The 13,911-nt window shown below is 36.2% G+C and overlaps 1 protein-coding gene across 10 annotated transcripts in view; it reads right to left on the bottom strand.

Annotated features, from left to right (window-relative positions):
* Positions 1-13,911, bottom strand: part of Atp11c (ATPase phospholipid transporting 11C (ATP11C blood group)) — a 197,029-nt gene that overhangs the window by 104,176 nt on the left and 78,942 nt on the right. For all 10 annotated transcript variants that reach the window (XR_013431658.1, XM_078034187.1, XM_021726270.3 and 7 more), the window contains one exon: positions 504-623. Coding sequence is in view for 9 of the 10 variants with exons in the window: in XM_078034187.1 (XP_077890313.1) it covers positions 504-623 (120 nt within the window). In the remaining variant the exon portion in view is untranslated. The remainder of the gene's footprint in view (positions 1-503; positions 624-13,911) is intronic.

Genomic DNA, 13,911 nt, shown 5'->3' with positions numbered 1-13,911 from the left:
GGGGAAAAAGAAAGAGATACAAATGAAAGATGTACCAGAATAGCACACTCCAAAAAGAATGCAAATCATTTATATCCTAGGCCAGCCATTTTAGGGCACTTTGCACAAATGAATAATTACTACCCATCCCGCCCAGTTGCTAGAGATGAAACCCAAGGCCTCACACATTCTAGGCAAGTGTGCTATCACTGAAAATACAGCCAGCCCAATAATTACTACTTTTAGCACACTTTAAGGCTTAACATTATACACATAATCAACAGGCACTGTGAATCATAATGGGAGGCAAGTGAATGATCTTTCAGCTATAATAAAACAAAATGATGAGCTTTTAAAAAAAAATAAGCTATCTTTCGGAGAAAACTTACCCGACATAAAATCTGTATAAGTATGTAACCATGTATGCATATATAAATGTACCAGCTTCCTAAGAATAATAAATAATTATGTAAATAAGTACATTATCCATGTGAACATCCATTGAGTTAAAAAAAAAATCTTACCTTAGATGAGACTATTCTATTATCACAAAATCTTTGTGCAATGTAAGCTTCTGTTTCTGAAACTGGATGATTGCCAACAAACACTGTGCGTGTACCAACTCGTTTCTCCTCTCCAGCACACTGATCAAGAGAAAGAGGAAAAAAGTCAACTTTATATCACATTTTCCTATGCTTCTACCAAGCTTAGAATTCTTGTCTAAGCATGTTTGGCTATAATCTGGGGAGAGACAGTAGTAGGGAGAGGAGAAATCCTTGTTAGGAAATTCAACATCTACTAAGCTTTTAGTTGCTGATTTTGGGAAGATTAGTAAACCTGTTGTTTAAACCCAACACATTGTGAGGCCAACAAGTATAATTCTAAAATGACGAAAGAAAACATCCAAAGGAGTCCAGGGAAATTCTCCCCAAAATATGGCACAGTTCCTGAAAGCAGTAAACAATACCTTTACCAGAATAGTAGCTTTGATTCATTGACTGTCTTCTGTCTGCAACCATAATATACAGGGTCTGAAACAGTTTACTGATAAAAGCAGTAAAAATTTCCCATAATATCCATTTTGCACCCCAAAGTGAACAAAACTGCAAGATTCATACTTCATTTGGCTTCACCCCTACTCCTGTCTTCTGTTGTAGTCTTTACAATAGACCTGATCCTTATAAATGCACCAATTTGAACTACAAAGAAGTCAAGTCCATACATACAATGTAATTTGCACTCTTTAACAGTCATTCGGTTGTTTAGTTTTAGACACAGCAAGAAGTAGCTATGAAGAAAATAAGGAAGAGCTGCCTTTCAAGCAAGTTCTCAGGTTATTCTACAAGTGGAAAGGAGCAAAGGAGGTAAAGTGTCAGTGAGGCAGGATGTTTCTTGCACTCATAGATTTCTCTCCTTGATTACAGTGGCCACTGATTGACTTAAAATAAACATGAACTAGTACTTTTCCTGATTCTTAATCATCTGTGATTTCTTCTGTGCCAGAGAACATAGAAAGGAAAAGCCGAAATGCAATTTTCCAGGCATATAGTTTTGTTTTTTTTTTTTATGAATTCCCTACATTTCAATGGCATTTACAGAATAAGGCCTAAGTGACCTCCATCTCAATAAATTGGAGAAAATGGATTGAAATTACTATGTTGGTAGAGGTGTGTATATTTGAGTGCAGATCCTGGCAGTGACTGTTGTTAGATGATGATATTGAGGTCTGAAGGAAGCCGTAGAATGACCACTTCTGAGCATTATTCAAAATAGGGCAAAACAGTTCAGGCAGGTTTGCGTTTGGAGCTGCCTGGGGATTGGGGGTGAGGTAGCACGAAGTAGATGATTTTCCCATGCCTGTTTCACCCTAAAATCTGATAAACATGCAATCTCTGGGTAGACTTTTCTACAACTATTTAAAATTGTTTGGTTTACATAAAAATGGCAATTCTGAACTCATATGTAAATTCACTATAATTTTCCACTTACTTTCAATGCAGAGTGTTAAAACAGTGACATTAGTTTCTTTGATTTTGAACAATACAGTACCTTTGCCAGGTAGAGAAACTCCAAGGAGGAAGCATTAAAAAAAAAAAATTCCCATTTGGATGGTACCCAATGTAGTCTAGTGAAAGTGTATGTATGATTCCTGCCACCTCATAAACACATTGTAATTCATTAGTAGAGTCCATCCTGGACTGATTCCCATTCAAATGTCCTTAAAAACAGCATTTAAAAAAAGAAAACTCGAAGTGTCAGCAATGTTGAGAGCCACAGCGAAGGGGCCCCAGCAAACTTCCAGCTGCCTGCTGATTGGCTCCTCTGCGGTGATGCTCATTGGGTTGTTTCCCGCCCTTTCAGACCACGGAGCTGCTCATTGGGGGACTTTTTGGCTCCGCCCACACGACCCAATCAGCCTCAAGAGCAGGAGAAGTAAGGGAGGTTGAGAGGCTGGTGGGAAGCCGGTGGTGGTAGTTGGGCTCTGAAGGTTTTCCTGAAGAGCTGTGTGGTTTGGCGTGTGTTCTAAAAATAAAGTTCGAGGGGGGGGGGGGGAACAAGGGAGAGAATTGAACAACAGCAGATGAGGTAGAGAGGGAAGATGGAAGGGGAGGGGAGGGGGGATAGTAGGGGATAGGAAAGGTAGCAGAATACAACAGTCACTAGTATGGCAATATGTAAAAATGTGAATGTGTAACCGATGTGATTCTGCAATTTGTATTTGGGGTAAAAATGGGAGGAGTTCATAACCCACTTGAGTCAACTGTATGAAAGATGATATGTCATGAGCTTTGTAATGTTTTGAACAACCAATAAAAAAATAAAATAAAATAAAATTTAAATTAAAAATAAATAAATAAATAAAGTTCGTTTCTTTTGACAATTGGCTCCTGAATTGTGCCCAGCCAGACTGCGGCATTGCAAAAAATTGTGGGGTTTTTTTTGTACTGGGATTGAACTCAGGGGCCCTTAACCACTGAGTCACATCCCCAGCCCTTTTTTGTATTTATTTAGAGACGGGGTCTCGCTGAGTTGCTTAGGATCTCACTAAGTTGGTTAAGGCTGGCTTTGAACTCACGACCCTCCTGCTTCAATCTCCCAAACTGCTGGGATTACAGGCATGCACCACTATAACCAGCACAAACTCGGTTTTTCTTTAGTTGTTGATAGACCTTTATTTTATTTATTTACATGCAGTGCAGAGAATTGAATCCAATGCCTCACTCATGCCAGGCAAGTGCACTAGCACTGAGCCACAGCCATAGTCATATCCCCACAAACTTGGTTTTAATGACACATCACGTGCTACATAAAAAGTATCAAAAATATTTAAAAGTATACTTAAGATATAGGAATTAACTGAGAAAAAAGTTATTAAATTTCTTTATAAAAGATAAAAATCAGGGGCTGGGGCTCAATATCATCAAGGTCCTCAATATCATCATCTAACAATAGTCACTGCAAGGATCTGCACTCGAACATACACACCTCTACCAACATAGTAATTTCAATCCACTGGGTAGGGTGCTTGCCTAGCATGTGTGAAGTACTGGGTTCTATCCTTGGCAGCACCACATAAAAAAGTAAAATAAAGGCATTCTATTAAAAAAAAGATAAAAACCACCCTCTTGTATTCTTGATGTGTATCTTTACAGTATAATCTGAATACTGTTTTTAAAAGGCAAAAATTAACCTTTCAGTAAAAATCAAATGGTACTCTTATTTGACTATTACCACCTTAAAATCCCATGTATTCACTAATCACAAAAAATGGACAGTTGTTGGAAGCACAATTTGTTTCCTGATTGCCTCTAGACCCATAAGTAGAAAAGTACTGAACAAAAATAGAGTCCTAAATACAAGATCATCAGACACAAGATTTTAAACAAAGCCTACCTCTTCATCCTTTCCAGGTGTTGGCAGAATTAAGGGCAGTTACCCATAGAGTCTTTTTCCTTTGGGGGAGGATGGGCTGGGGATTTAACCCAGGAATACTTTACCACATCCCCATCCCTTTTTATTTTGAGGCAGGGTCTCACTAAGTTGCTTAGGATCTTGCTGGCCTTGAACTTGTGATCCTCCTGTTTGGCCTCCCAAATTGCTGGGATTACAGACATGATTCACCACACCCAGTTTAACTATAGATTCTTAATCCTGGCTATACACTGGCTTTAAAAACACCGATGTCTGAGTATTTTAGCTAGTATCTAATTTCTCTGGAAGCTCCTCAAGTGATAATCCTAATTTGCAACCAGGGCTGAGAATTACTGGCAGACTCTGAATTAGTGATTGTCAGCAACAAATACCCTACAAAATTTTAATGTATCCATCATAATCCTACATTTTAGCTGATTAAAATAACTCAAACAATTTGCTTTTCAATGAATAAAAGTATAAATTACCCCTAACCATTTTAAACTGTTCATGAATTAAATTCTCCTTCACTGTTTAATTTTGCATAGTTAATCTCCCCTCAATTATTTAGATCAATGCTAATGAAATTATAGGCCCTGATAAAATACAAAGTTACTGGAGTTATCAACAAATAAATCTTAACTGATGTCTTCCTCAGCAATTACAGCATTATTTTTATTGGTCATCAACTACTCTCATTCAATTCCTATAGAAAATAAAAGTGAACCAAAAATCCTTATTAAAACCTAAAGACCTGCAATGATTTAAGACTGGTCATACTCCAGGTCCAAAGATATTCTTTTCTCTCAAGCACTAGTGTTTTTGAACTGCATAATCAGTCTCAAAAAGAACAAATGAACTTAAAATTGAAAGAAAGATAGGACATTTCATCAAAATTTCATACATCTATCTGCGTCTGATAGAAGAAAAAGTTGGCTCTGACCTAGAGACTGTGGGGTCGGGCTCCAAATTCCTTAATAGGACACCCATAGCACAAGAGTTAATAACAAGAATCAACAAATGGGACTTACTTAAACTAAAAAGTTTTTTCTCAGCAAGAGAAACAATAAGAGAGGTAAATAGGGAGCCTACATCCTGGGAACAAATTTTTACTCCTCACACTTCAGATAGAGCCCTAATATCCAGAGTATACAAAGAACTCAAAAAATTAGACAATAAGATAACAAATAACCCAATCAACAAATGGGCCAAGGACCTGAACAGACACTTCTCAGAGGAGGACATACAATCAATCAACAAGTACATGAAAAAATGCTCACCATCTCTAGCAGTCAGAGAAATGCAAATCAAAACCACCCTAAGATACCATCTCACTCCAGTAAGATTGGCAGCCACTATGAAGTGAAACAACAACAAGTGCTGGCAAAGATGTGGAGAAAAGGGTACACTTGTACATTGCTGGTGGGACTGCCAATTGGTGCGGCCAATTTGGAAAGCAGTATGGAAATTCCTGGGAAAGCTAGGAATGGAACCACCATTTGACCCTGCTATTGCCCTTCTCGGACTATTCCCTGAAGACCTTAAAAGAACATGCTACAGGGATACTGCCACATCGATGTTCATAGCAGCACAATTCACAATAGCTAGACTGTGGAACCAACCCAGATGCCCTTCAATAGATGAATGGATAAAAAAAAAAATGTGGCATTTATACACCATGGAATATTATGCAGCACTAAAAAATGACAAAATCATGGAATTTGCGGGAAAATGGATGGCACTAGAGCAGATTATGCTTAGTGAAGCTAGTCAATCCCTAAAAAACAAATACCAAATGTCTTCTTTGATATAATGAGAGCAACTATGAACAGAGCAGGGAGGAAGAGCAGGAAGAAAAGATTAACATTAAACAGAGACATGAGATGGGAGGGAAAGGGAGAGAAAAGGGAAATTACATGGAAATGAAGGGAGACCCTCATTGCTATACAAAATTACATATAAGAGGTTGTGAGGGGAATGGGAAAATAAACAAGGAGAGAAATGAATTACAGTAGATAGGGTAGAGAGAGAAGATGGGAGGGGAGGGGAGGGGAGGGGGGATAGTAGAGGATAGAAAAGGCAGCAGAATACAACAATTACTAATAGGGCATTATGTAAAATTGTGGAAGTGTAACAGATGTGATTCTGCAATCTGCATTTGGGGTAAAATTGGGAGTTCATAACCCACTTCAATCTAATGTATGAAATATGATATGTCAAGAGCTTTGTAATGTTGTGAACAACCAATTAAAAAATGCTCCCAAAGTCAAATTACCATATTAGGGTTTGGAGGGCTGGGTTGTGAAGGGGAGAGTGTTAAAGTGTCAGGGAACATTTCCAGCTTAGTAAGCATCTTGGTTAAAATCATTACCAAATAGACACTAGTATTGCTATATGTATATACTGTCTATATAACCAATATGGTTCTGCAACCTGTACACTCAGAGAAATGAGAAATTATACCCCATTTGATTCAAATGTATGATATGTCAAGATCATTGTATTGTCATGTGCAACTAATTAAAAAAAATCACTACCACGTATTCAGTGGTCAAACTGCTCAGGTTTCTAAGTCCGCACTCCATTATAACAAGCAAGATAAATAATCCTGATACACAATTTTAGTTGTAACTCTAAAATCTCACTTTTGAGATTTTGCCTTTACTGCAACTTCAGTAATTAAGCTGTGTCTCCCTCTGTGGCCAGAGAAAGTGAAAAAAGATGGAGAGAGCATTTTTGTGGAGATAGGAAATTTTCTGTCATTTTCCCTTTAAACTTTAATATGGTTATGTTTACTGAAACTCTTAGACGCACAACTAAGACAAATATACAACGTTAATCCCTATACACAAAGATTCTCTCTAATTAGATGCTATCTGGTGGCAGTATATTCAAATGAATAAAAACTACTATAGGAAATAGATACTAAGCTCCAAATACTTAAATTAGCAAGCACAATACTGAGGAAAATGCACAGACTGTTAGAATTGGGTAAGAATGCCACCTTTTTGGAAGCTCAGAATTATGTGAGATTCCATTATATTAAAGTGATCCACTGAGCCATTTAATTTCACGAGGGACAATCAATTCTAAGTATTTCCAATTTGATCCTCCCCCAAGGTCCTCAATGGCTATAGAAGCATGTCTCTAAATAAAGAAATGCAGCTTTTCTACAGGATAATAATCGATAACTAAAAAATGTAAGTATTTTTTGATTAAAGATTCTAACAGAGATTTTAAAAAATATTTATTCTTAAATTTTAGGTGGACACAATATCTTTATTTTACATTTATAGCACTCTACCACTGAGCCACAACCCCAGCCCCAGGGTTTTTTTTTTTTTTAAAGATTCAGAGATTCTTTCATTTATAGAAAGTAACCTGAAACCTGATACTCTCAAAATTCCTACCAGGACTCAGCAACTCAGCTTTCCTTGGTAACAGTATCTTTCCTAACCCAGAAACTGACAATATGCTTACAAACTTAACTAGAGATGAATTTAGTACACAAGTCTAGGAGGTCCTAAAGTTACTTTTCACTTTTGCTACAAATATCTCTACACCACCTTTCATTCCAAATATGTAACAAACTTTAAAATTCTAAATAGGAAGGTACTCTATTTCTATTGATTGGGAGTAATTGAGAGGAAAACTGACAATCCAGCTAAGTAAGCATTTATGATTGCCCCCAGGAAAGAGATAAAAATACACATAACCCTGTAAGCCAAGAATAAAGAAGTCCCTAGGACCTCTAAAACACAACCTATATAAAAAGAAAACAAGATAAGATAGATTACCAACCCTCAGAGGCTGGAGGGAAAGATGGGACCATCTGCATAGTGACATGTAAAAATGTGCTGAGGTGAGGGCTACTAAATCATAAGGAGAAAGCTGCAGATTACCAAACAACTTTTACAAACCCCTGTGTTCTTTGCAATGTTTCCCAGAACTTGGGAAGAGAGCCAACTATGGCTTGATGAGTTTGTGTACTTCCACTGGAGGCAGCAAAGGAAGCACTAGATGACCTGGTCTACTCCTTAAAAGTTGGAAGCAGAACTCTGATGGCTTGGTTTTCATTATCACACATTTCACACCTTTTCCTCAATTTTCTCCAAAAACTTGAATTTGTCATGGCAACTTTTTGCCTTCCTGGTGCTGGAGATCAAATCCAGGGCCTTGTGCATGACAAACAAGCACTCTACCACTGAAATACACCCCCTGTCTATGCCTTGGTAACTTTTATATTTTAAAGTAATATTATTTTAAAATATCAGGTGAAGACCTCTCCTCTTGGAAAGTTTTTTTTCCCCTAATCTCTAACTATAATAAATGGAACATGATAAGAAGTGTGGCTAAACATTAAACTTCTGAGGCAAATTCAATTGAACTCTTGGTTGTAGAGTGGTAAATACTTTAAGAGGAAGGGATATAATCTAGATATTTGTTAGGATATGAGTTTCCCCACCCCAGGAGAGTGACTGTAACACTTGAACAACTGAAGTTACAAAAATATATGACAAAAATATATGTAAGGCCTAAGCATTTGGTTTCTGTGGAAATGTCCCTTAGGGCTCGAAAAATCTTCCTTACTATTCAAAATCTCATAGGTAAGAAAATTTTATGTCTCAAGAACAAATAATAGTATCTAAAAAGGGCAATAAAGATACACTGGGTATGGGTAGGGGGTAGTGCCTTTACCAATATCATTAGCTAGAAGAGAGAAATTCTCATGCAAAAATTAGTTTCTAGATCATTAGGAAAGAATTTTTATTATAGTGTAAGAGGATAATAAACTGTTGAGAAAATATATCTATATATTGTAAAAGAGGTACCACATAACCTGAACAAGGTTTTATTGCCTGTTTTAGTGATAGTGTCATTATTACAAAAGTGATAAAAAGTTTCCTAGAAAGGATAACAGTTCAAATATATTCTGGAGTGTGACCAATAAAACCAATGAATGAGTTTTTTCAAGTAAATCTTTAAATATCATACAGAAAGCAAAATAGTTAGGAAAAAATGTCCATTTTTAAATGTAATTAATTTGAATAACACATCCAGGATATATCATTTTATTTCTTAACATCCCTAACACAAAAAAGGCAGGTTAAAAAAAAAGCAAGTTTCAAGTATTGCTTGATTGAATGAGCAAAGAAAGCAGGGGGAGAAGGCTCTGAGTTCTGACACTCATAAGGCAGCCACTTCTCCAATAAGGCATTTCTAATCTTCAATTCAATAATTACAAAATAACCAACTTCTCTGCTCAATTTATAATGTCTTAAAGAAACGTTTGAAAAAAAAAAAAAGAAAAAAGTCTGTTCTTGAAAAAAGCATCTTCTCTATAAGTAAAGGTTTTCAGAATAAGGTTTGCAGGGGACAGGAGAAGCAAGAAATATATAATCCTGGAAAATATTACTTATACCTATGTTTTCTTCAACATGAGATTTGGGAAAAATAGTTTACTTAGTTGAGCCTCAATTTTCTTATCTTTAAAATAAGGTCACATAACCTAAAGATTGCTTATAGTAAGATTAACATAAACATCTGGAGATTACTTTCAATGACTTCAAACTGTTCATATGAATAAGGATGAGGTTTAGCGATATTAACTGACTATGGGAATAATAAAACCCCAGGGGCTATAGTCATAGCTCAGTGGTACAACACTTGCCTAGCATGTGTTAAGGCACTGGGTTCAATCCTCAGCACCACATAAAAATAAATAAATAAAATAAAGGCATAAAGGGGCTGAGGTTGTGGCTCAGTAGTAAAAGCGCTCACCTAGCAGATGAGAGGTCCTGGGTTCGATCCTCAGCACCACATATAATAAAATAAAGTTATTTTTAAAAATAAAGGCATAAAAATACAATATATTATGAAATAAAAAATTGGGGGCTGGGATTATGGCTCAACGGTAAAGTGCTTGCCTAGCACATGTGAGGCCCTCAGTTCAATCTTCATTACCACATAGAAATAAATAAAATAAAGATATTATGTCCAACTACAACTAAAAAATAATTATTAAACACAACAACAACACTCCAGCAACTGGTCCAGCACAGAACTTAGGCAACATCCTCTCCATAATCTATGTATAAATTTCTTTTTGGTACCAGGGATTGAAACTAGGGGTGCTTAACCACTGAGCAACACCTCCAGACCTTTTTTATAGTTTATTTTGAGACAGGGTCTCACTGAGTTGCTCAGGGCCTCACCAAGTTGCTAAGGCTGGCTCAAACCTGCAATCCTCCTGTCTTAGCCTCACAAACCGCTGGGATTACAGGTGTGCAACCACTGTGCCTGAAAAGTGTAAAAGTTTTATTTAAAGCAGTGAAGTTTCTGGTTCTACAGGAGGCGTATAAGCAATTCTGATGCCGTCCCTGACCAAAGAGATAGAGTGAGATTTCATCAACTGGCAGGCAGTGCTTGGTGTTAAAAACCCTGTTCTTTAGTATGAATGAACAGGACTGGAGTTGGCAGACAAACATCATGTTGGCAATGGAGGGCCACTGGAAGAGCTCTGTAGGCTATTGTCTATAACATATGCCATTGGTCTTTCAGAACTGTTGATCTGACACCTGGCAGTAAAATTAGGAATTAATTTCTCCCTTTGTGGCAAAACAGATGCTCACTTCAGAATTGTACCAGAATTGCTGACATTGTCTCTAAATCTCCATTTCCTCCCCCAAAGCTCTGGATTTGAAGCTGCTATGCACTATAGAGACTGAGTGTTGCCATAAATTTAACAGATAATCTGACTGTAATTATTCTTAAAACATGCTTTAAAGAAATCATAAAAATTATTTATGTTTGAAGTATAATGCATAACTTTTAGTACACTGAGGTACAAAAAGAACACATAAAAACAGGAAATAATGGATTGTATATTAAAAACTTTGTTTGGATTGTTAAATCTTAGTATGATTTTGAGTACTGCTAATTAGGAATTTCATATGAGAGATGAATTGGCAAGAATATCAGAACATAACACTGAATGTTTCCCAAACTGCACTGCATGGAACAAGTTAACAATGAGGTTCTTTAGAAAAGGGAGGAACTTGTTCTTGTTTTCCCTCCTCCTGGCATACTCATAGAGCAAAAGCTCTAAAATGCCTAGAAGAAACCCCTTAACTTCATTCAATCAGTGTTTCCCAAAATTATGTCAACATAAGACTCCTTTTCTCCCCCAAGGATGATCCAATGGTATCACATTCAGTAAAACACAATTTTGACAATACAACTCTTATTTCTTACCTCATCAAACATGTCTACAATATCAGGCTATATCTATGGTAGGGTCTATTGGTAGGGAAAACACAGAGTATACACAATTAGCTATACTATCACAGTATTCAAAGATATAAAGTAAGATAACCAGTACAACTGTGGCAATTTCTATCCCTGTATGCCAAAAATAGGTTAAATAATGTTAACTATCTGGCCAATGTCCCAAGTGGTATTTTGCTTCTTAGATTTAATTATGAGAGGCAAGGGAATAGAAGATCTTGGTCTGTGTATGTCTTTGGGAAGTACTGGTATTGGCTTCATCATAGGTAACTTAGAAAGGGCTTCACTAGAAGGTCTGATCTAAAAGGAGGTAGAGGAATTGGGGCCAGATCTAGGCAATAAAACTTGAAATGTGGTTTCAGATATGGCATCATCTGCCACCTATTTCAGCCTAGACTTCTGAAATAAAACAAAAATTTTCAAGGGTAGAGAAAAGATCACCTGTTTGAAAACAAAGAATAATTTACAAATACCTATGAGAAGATATGTATTGGGGATGAAACTTATTTGTAGGCTTCAAAATATAAAAGGAGAAAGAAGTAGATAAAACATTAAGGAAATTCACAAAGGACAGGGATAGGCCCATGTGCTAATGCCTTTTAAAAATATTTAACTACATACAGGGCTGGGATTGTAGCTCAGCAGTAGAACGCTTACCTCACATGTGCAAAGCTCTGGCTTCAATCCTCAACATCACATAAAAATAAGTAAATTTTTAAATTTTTAAGGTATTGTGTCCAACTACAACTAAAAATAAATAATTAAAATATATTCAAATTCAAAATGACTAGATTAGACTCCTTCAAGATGCTAATTTTGGTATACTAGAAGATACATTAGCTCTTTCAGACTTCAGACTCTTCAGAGTGTCCATTTAAAGCACAACTGCAGCAATTTGTTTAGTGTTAAACTTTAAAAGTGATGAAAATGAATGCCTTCTCAAATGTGCCTGTTACTCTAGGGAAAGTCCTCTGATAAAGTAGAATGAAATACATGTTCTTGTACCCAAGGTACAAAAAACTTCAAGTTAGAACAAGTTAGGATTAACTGCCATAAGGACAATTTTTTAAAAATAACAAACAACTTAGAATTAAAATTTTTACTTGCACACAGGGTTTTTTTCCTATGTAATATTAAGAAAAACACACATGAGATATGAACCAATTGAAAGAAGTTTTACTAGGGTGGATTCAGTCAAAATGTATGACTTCTCAAAAATAACAACAATACTAAAGGCCAAAACACTCCCAAACAATTTTGGGAAAAATTTAAACAAATGGCACAAACAGTAGTTTTTAGGTTCTATTCAAGTGTAGAACTGAAAATAGCAATGAGTTATTTCTAAAGCACACATGGGGTTATCTAGAACAATTATAAGAATTTAAAGCCAAAATTAAAAATACCTGGCAAGCTTTGTACAGGAAAAATGCTTTCAGCTCAATCATGAAACAGCACAATGCACGGTATTATAGATTTCTTCATTAAAGGACTGTTACTCCGTGGAATGCAAGCAGATTAGTCATAACCAGTACTCAAAAATTAGTGTTCATAAGGACTTTTCTTCTAATTCTTCTAATTACAATGCATTTGAGTACATTTCACATATAAAGGGTGTGTATGCATGCAAATATATTAATACATTTCTAAGTTCATTCTTACTCTACTTTGTAAACTCAAATGTGATGTAAAAGTTTCTAAACACTGATTAGCAGAAAGTAATTCCAACATTAATCAAGGCTTAAAAAATGGTGGAACCCAATGACATTCAGGCAGTACTCAAAACTTAGAAATTAAAGTACATTTGCACTTTATAGCATTAGTAATATCCAATTAATAGTAGACTGGAAGAATGACGACTTCATATGGGTAGGCAGTATGGAAAAGGAACATAGAGTCATTGTACTTGACTACTCAAGATGTCCTGCCAATGTCCCAGCTTGGTTTCCAGTCACTATGGTTTCAGATTTAAGGCAAAGGAAACTCCTCCCTGCATGCCTGCATAGCTTAACTACAGACAGGTGAGGAATGAAGAGAACTGGAAAGAAGCATGATAGAAATACAAATATGTCAACCCAAAAGAAAGTAGCCAATGAGGAAGTTCTGCTCTAAGACATCATGGGCTTCCTCATCACTCTCAGTGCAACTCTCAGAAGATCTCTGGAAAGAAGAGTTTTTTAAATGCTTTAAGCAACACATACATTCAGAAAGAAGAAAGTTTTTTAGATGTGAGATTAGTTCTTTAGACTTTATCTTCAGTCTTAATGGCAGTAGATTAGAGAAAAAGGCAGGATCCTCCTAATCACAGTAGGTCTTTTTTTAGAAAGCTATATGTCGGAATGCTGTTGAATATAGATTTTATGGATTTCAAGTCCAATCAGTCCAGTATACCTTTGAGCTCTACTATAATTTTTCACATTGCTAAGTAACAATGTGATGAGGAATCAAAGAACAAAATATGCATTGCAAATAAGGAGAGGTTCTTCATGCATTTTAAAAGTAACTCTTCTAGGATGGCTAGAATAAGAAATACAGAAAATATCAACTGTTGGTGAGGATGTAATGAAACTAGACCTTGGTATTCTGCTGGTGGCAATGTAATAAGGTTCAACCGCTGTAAAATAGTTTGGTGGCTCATCAAAGAGTTACTGAATTACTACATAATCCAGCAATCCCATTCCTAAGTATAGAACCAAAAGAATTGAAAACAATTGTTGAAATAAAAATTTGTGAATG

Source organism: Ictidomys tridecemlineatus, chromosome X (genome assembly GCF_052094955.1).
Source record: "Ictidomys tridecemlineatus isolate mIctTri1 chromosome X, mIctTri1.hap1, whole genome shotgun sequence".
Lineage (NCBI taxonomy): Eukaryota > Metazoa > Chordata > Mammalia > Rodentia > Sciuridae > Ictidomys > Ictidomys tridecemlineatus.
This window is presented reverse-complemented; position numbering and strand designations above follow the sequence as displayed.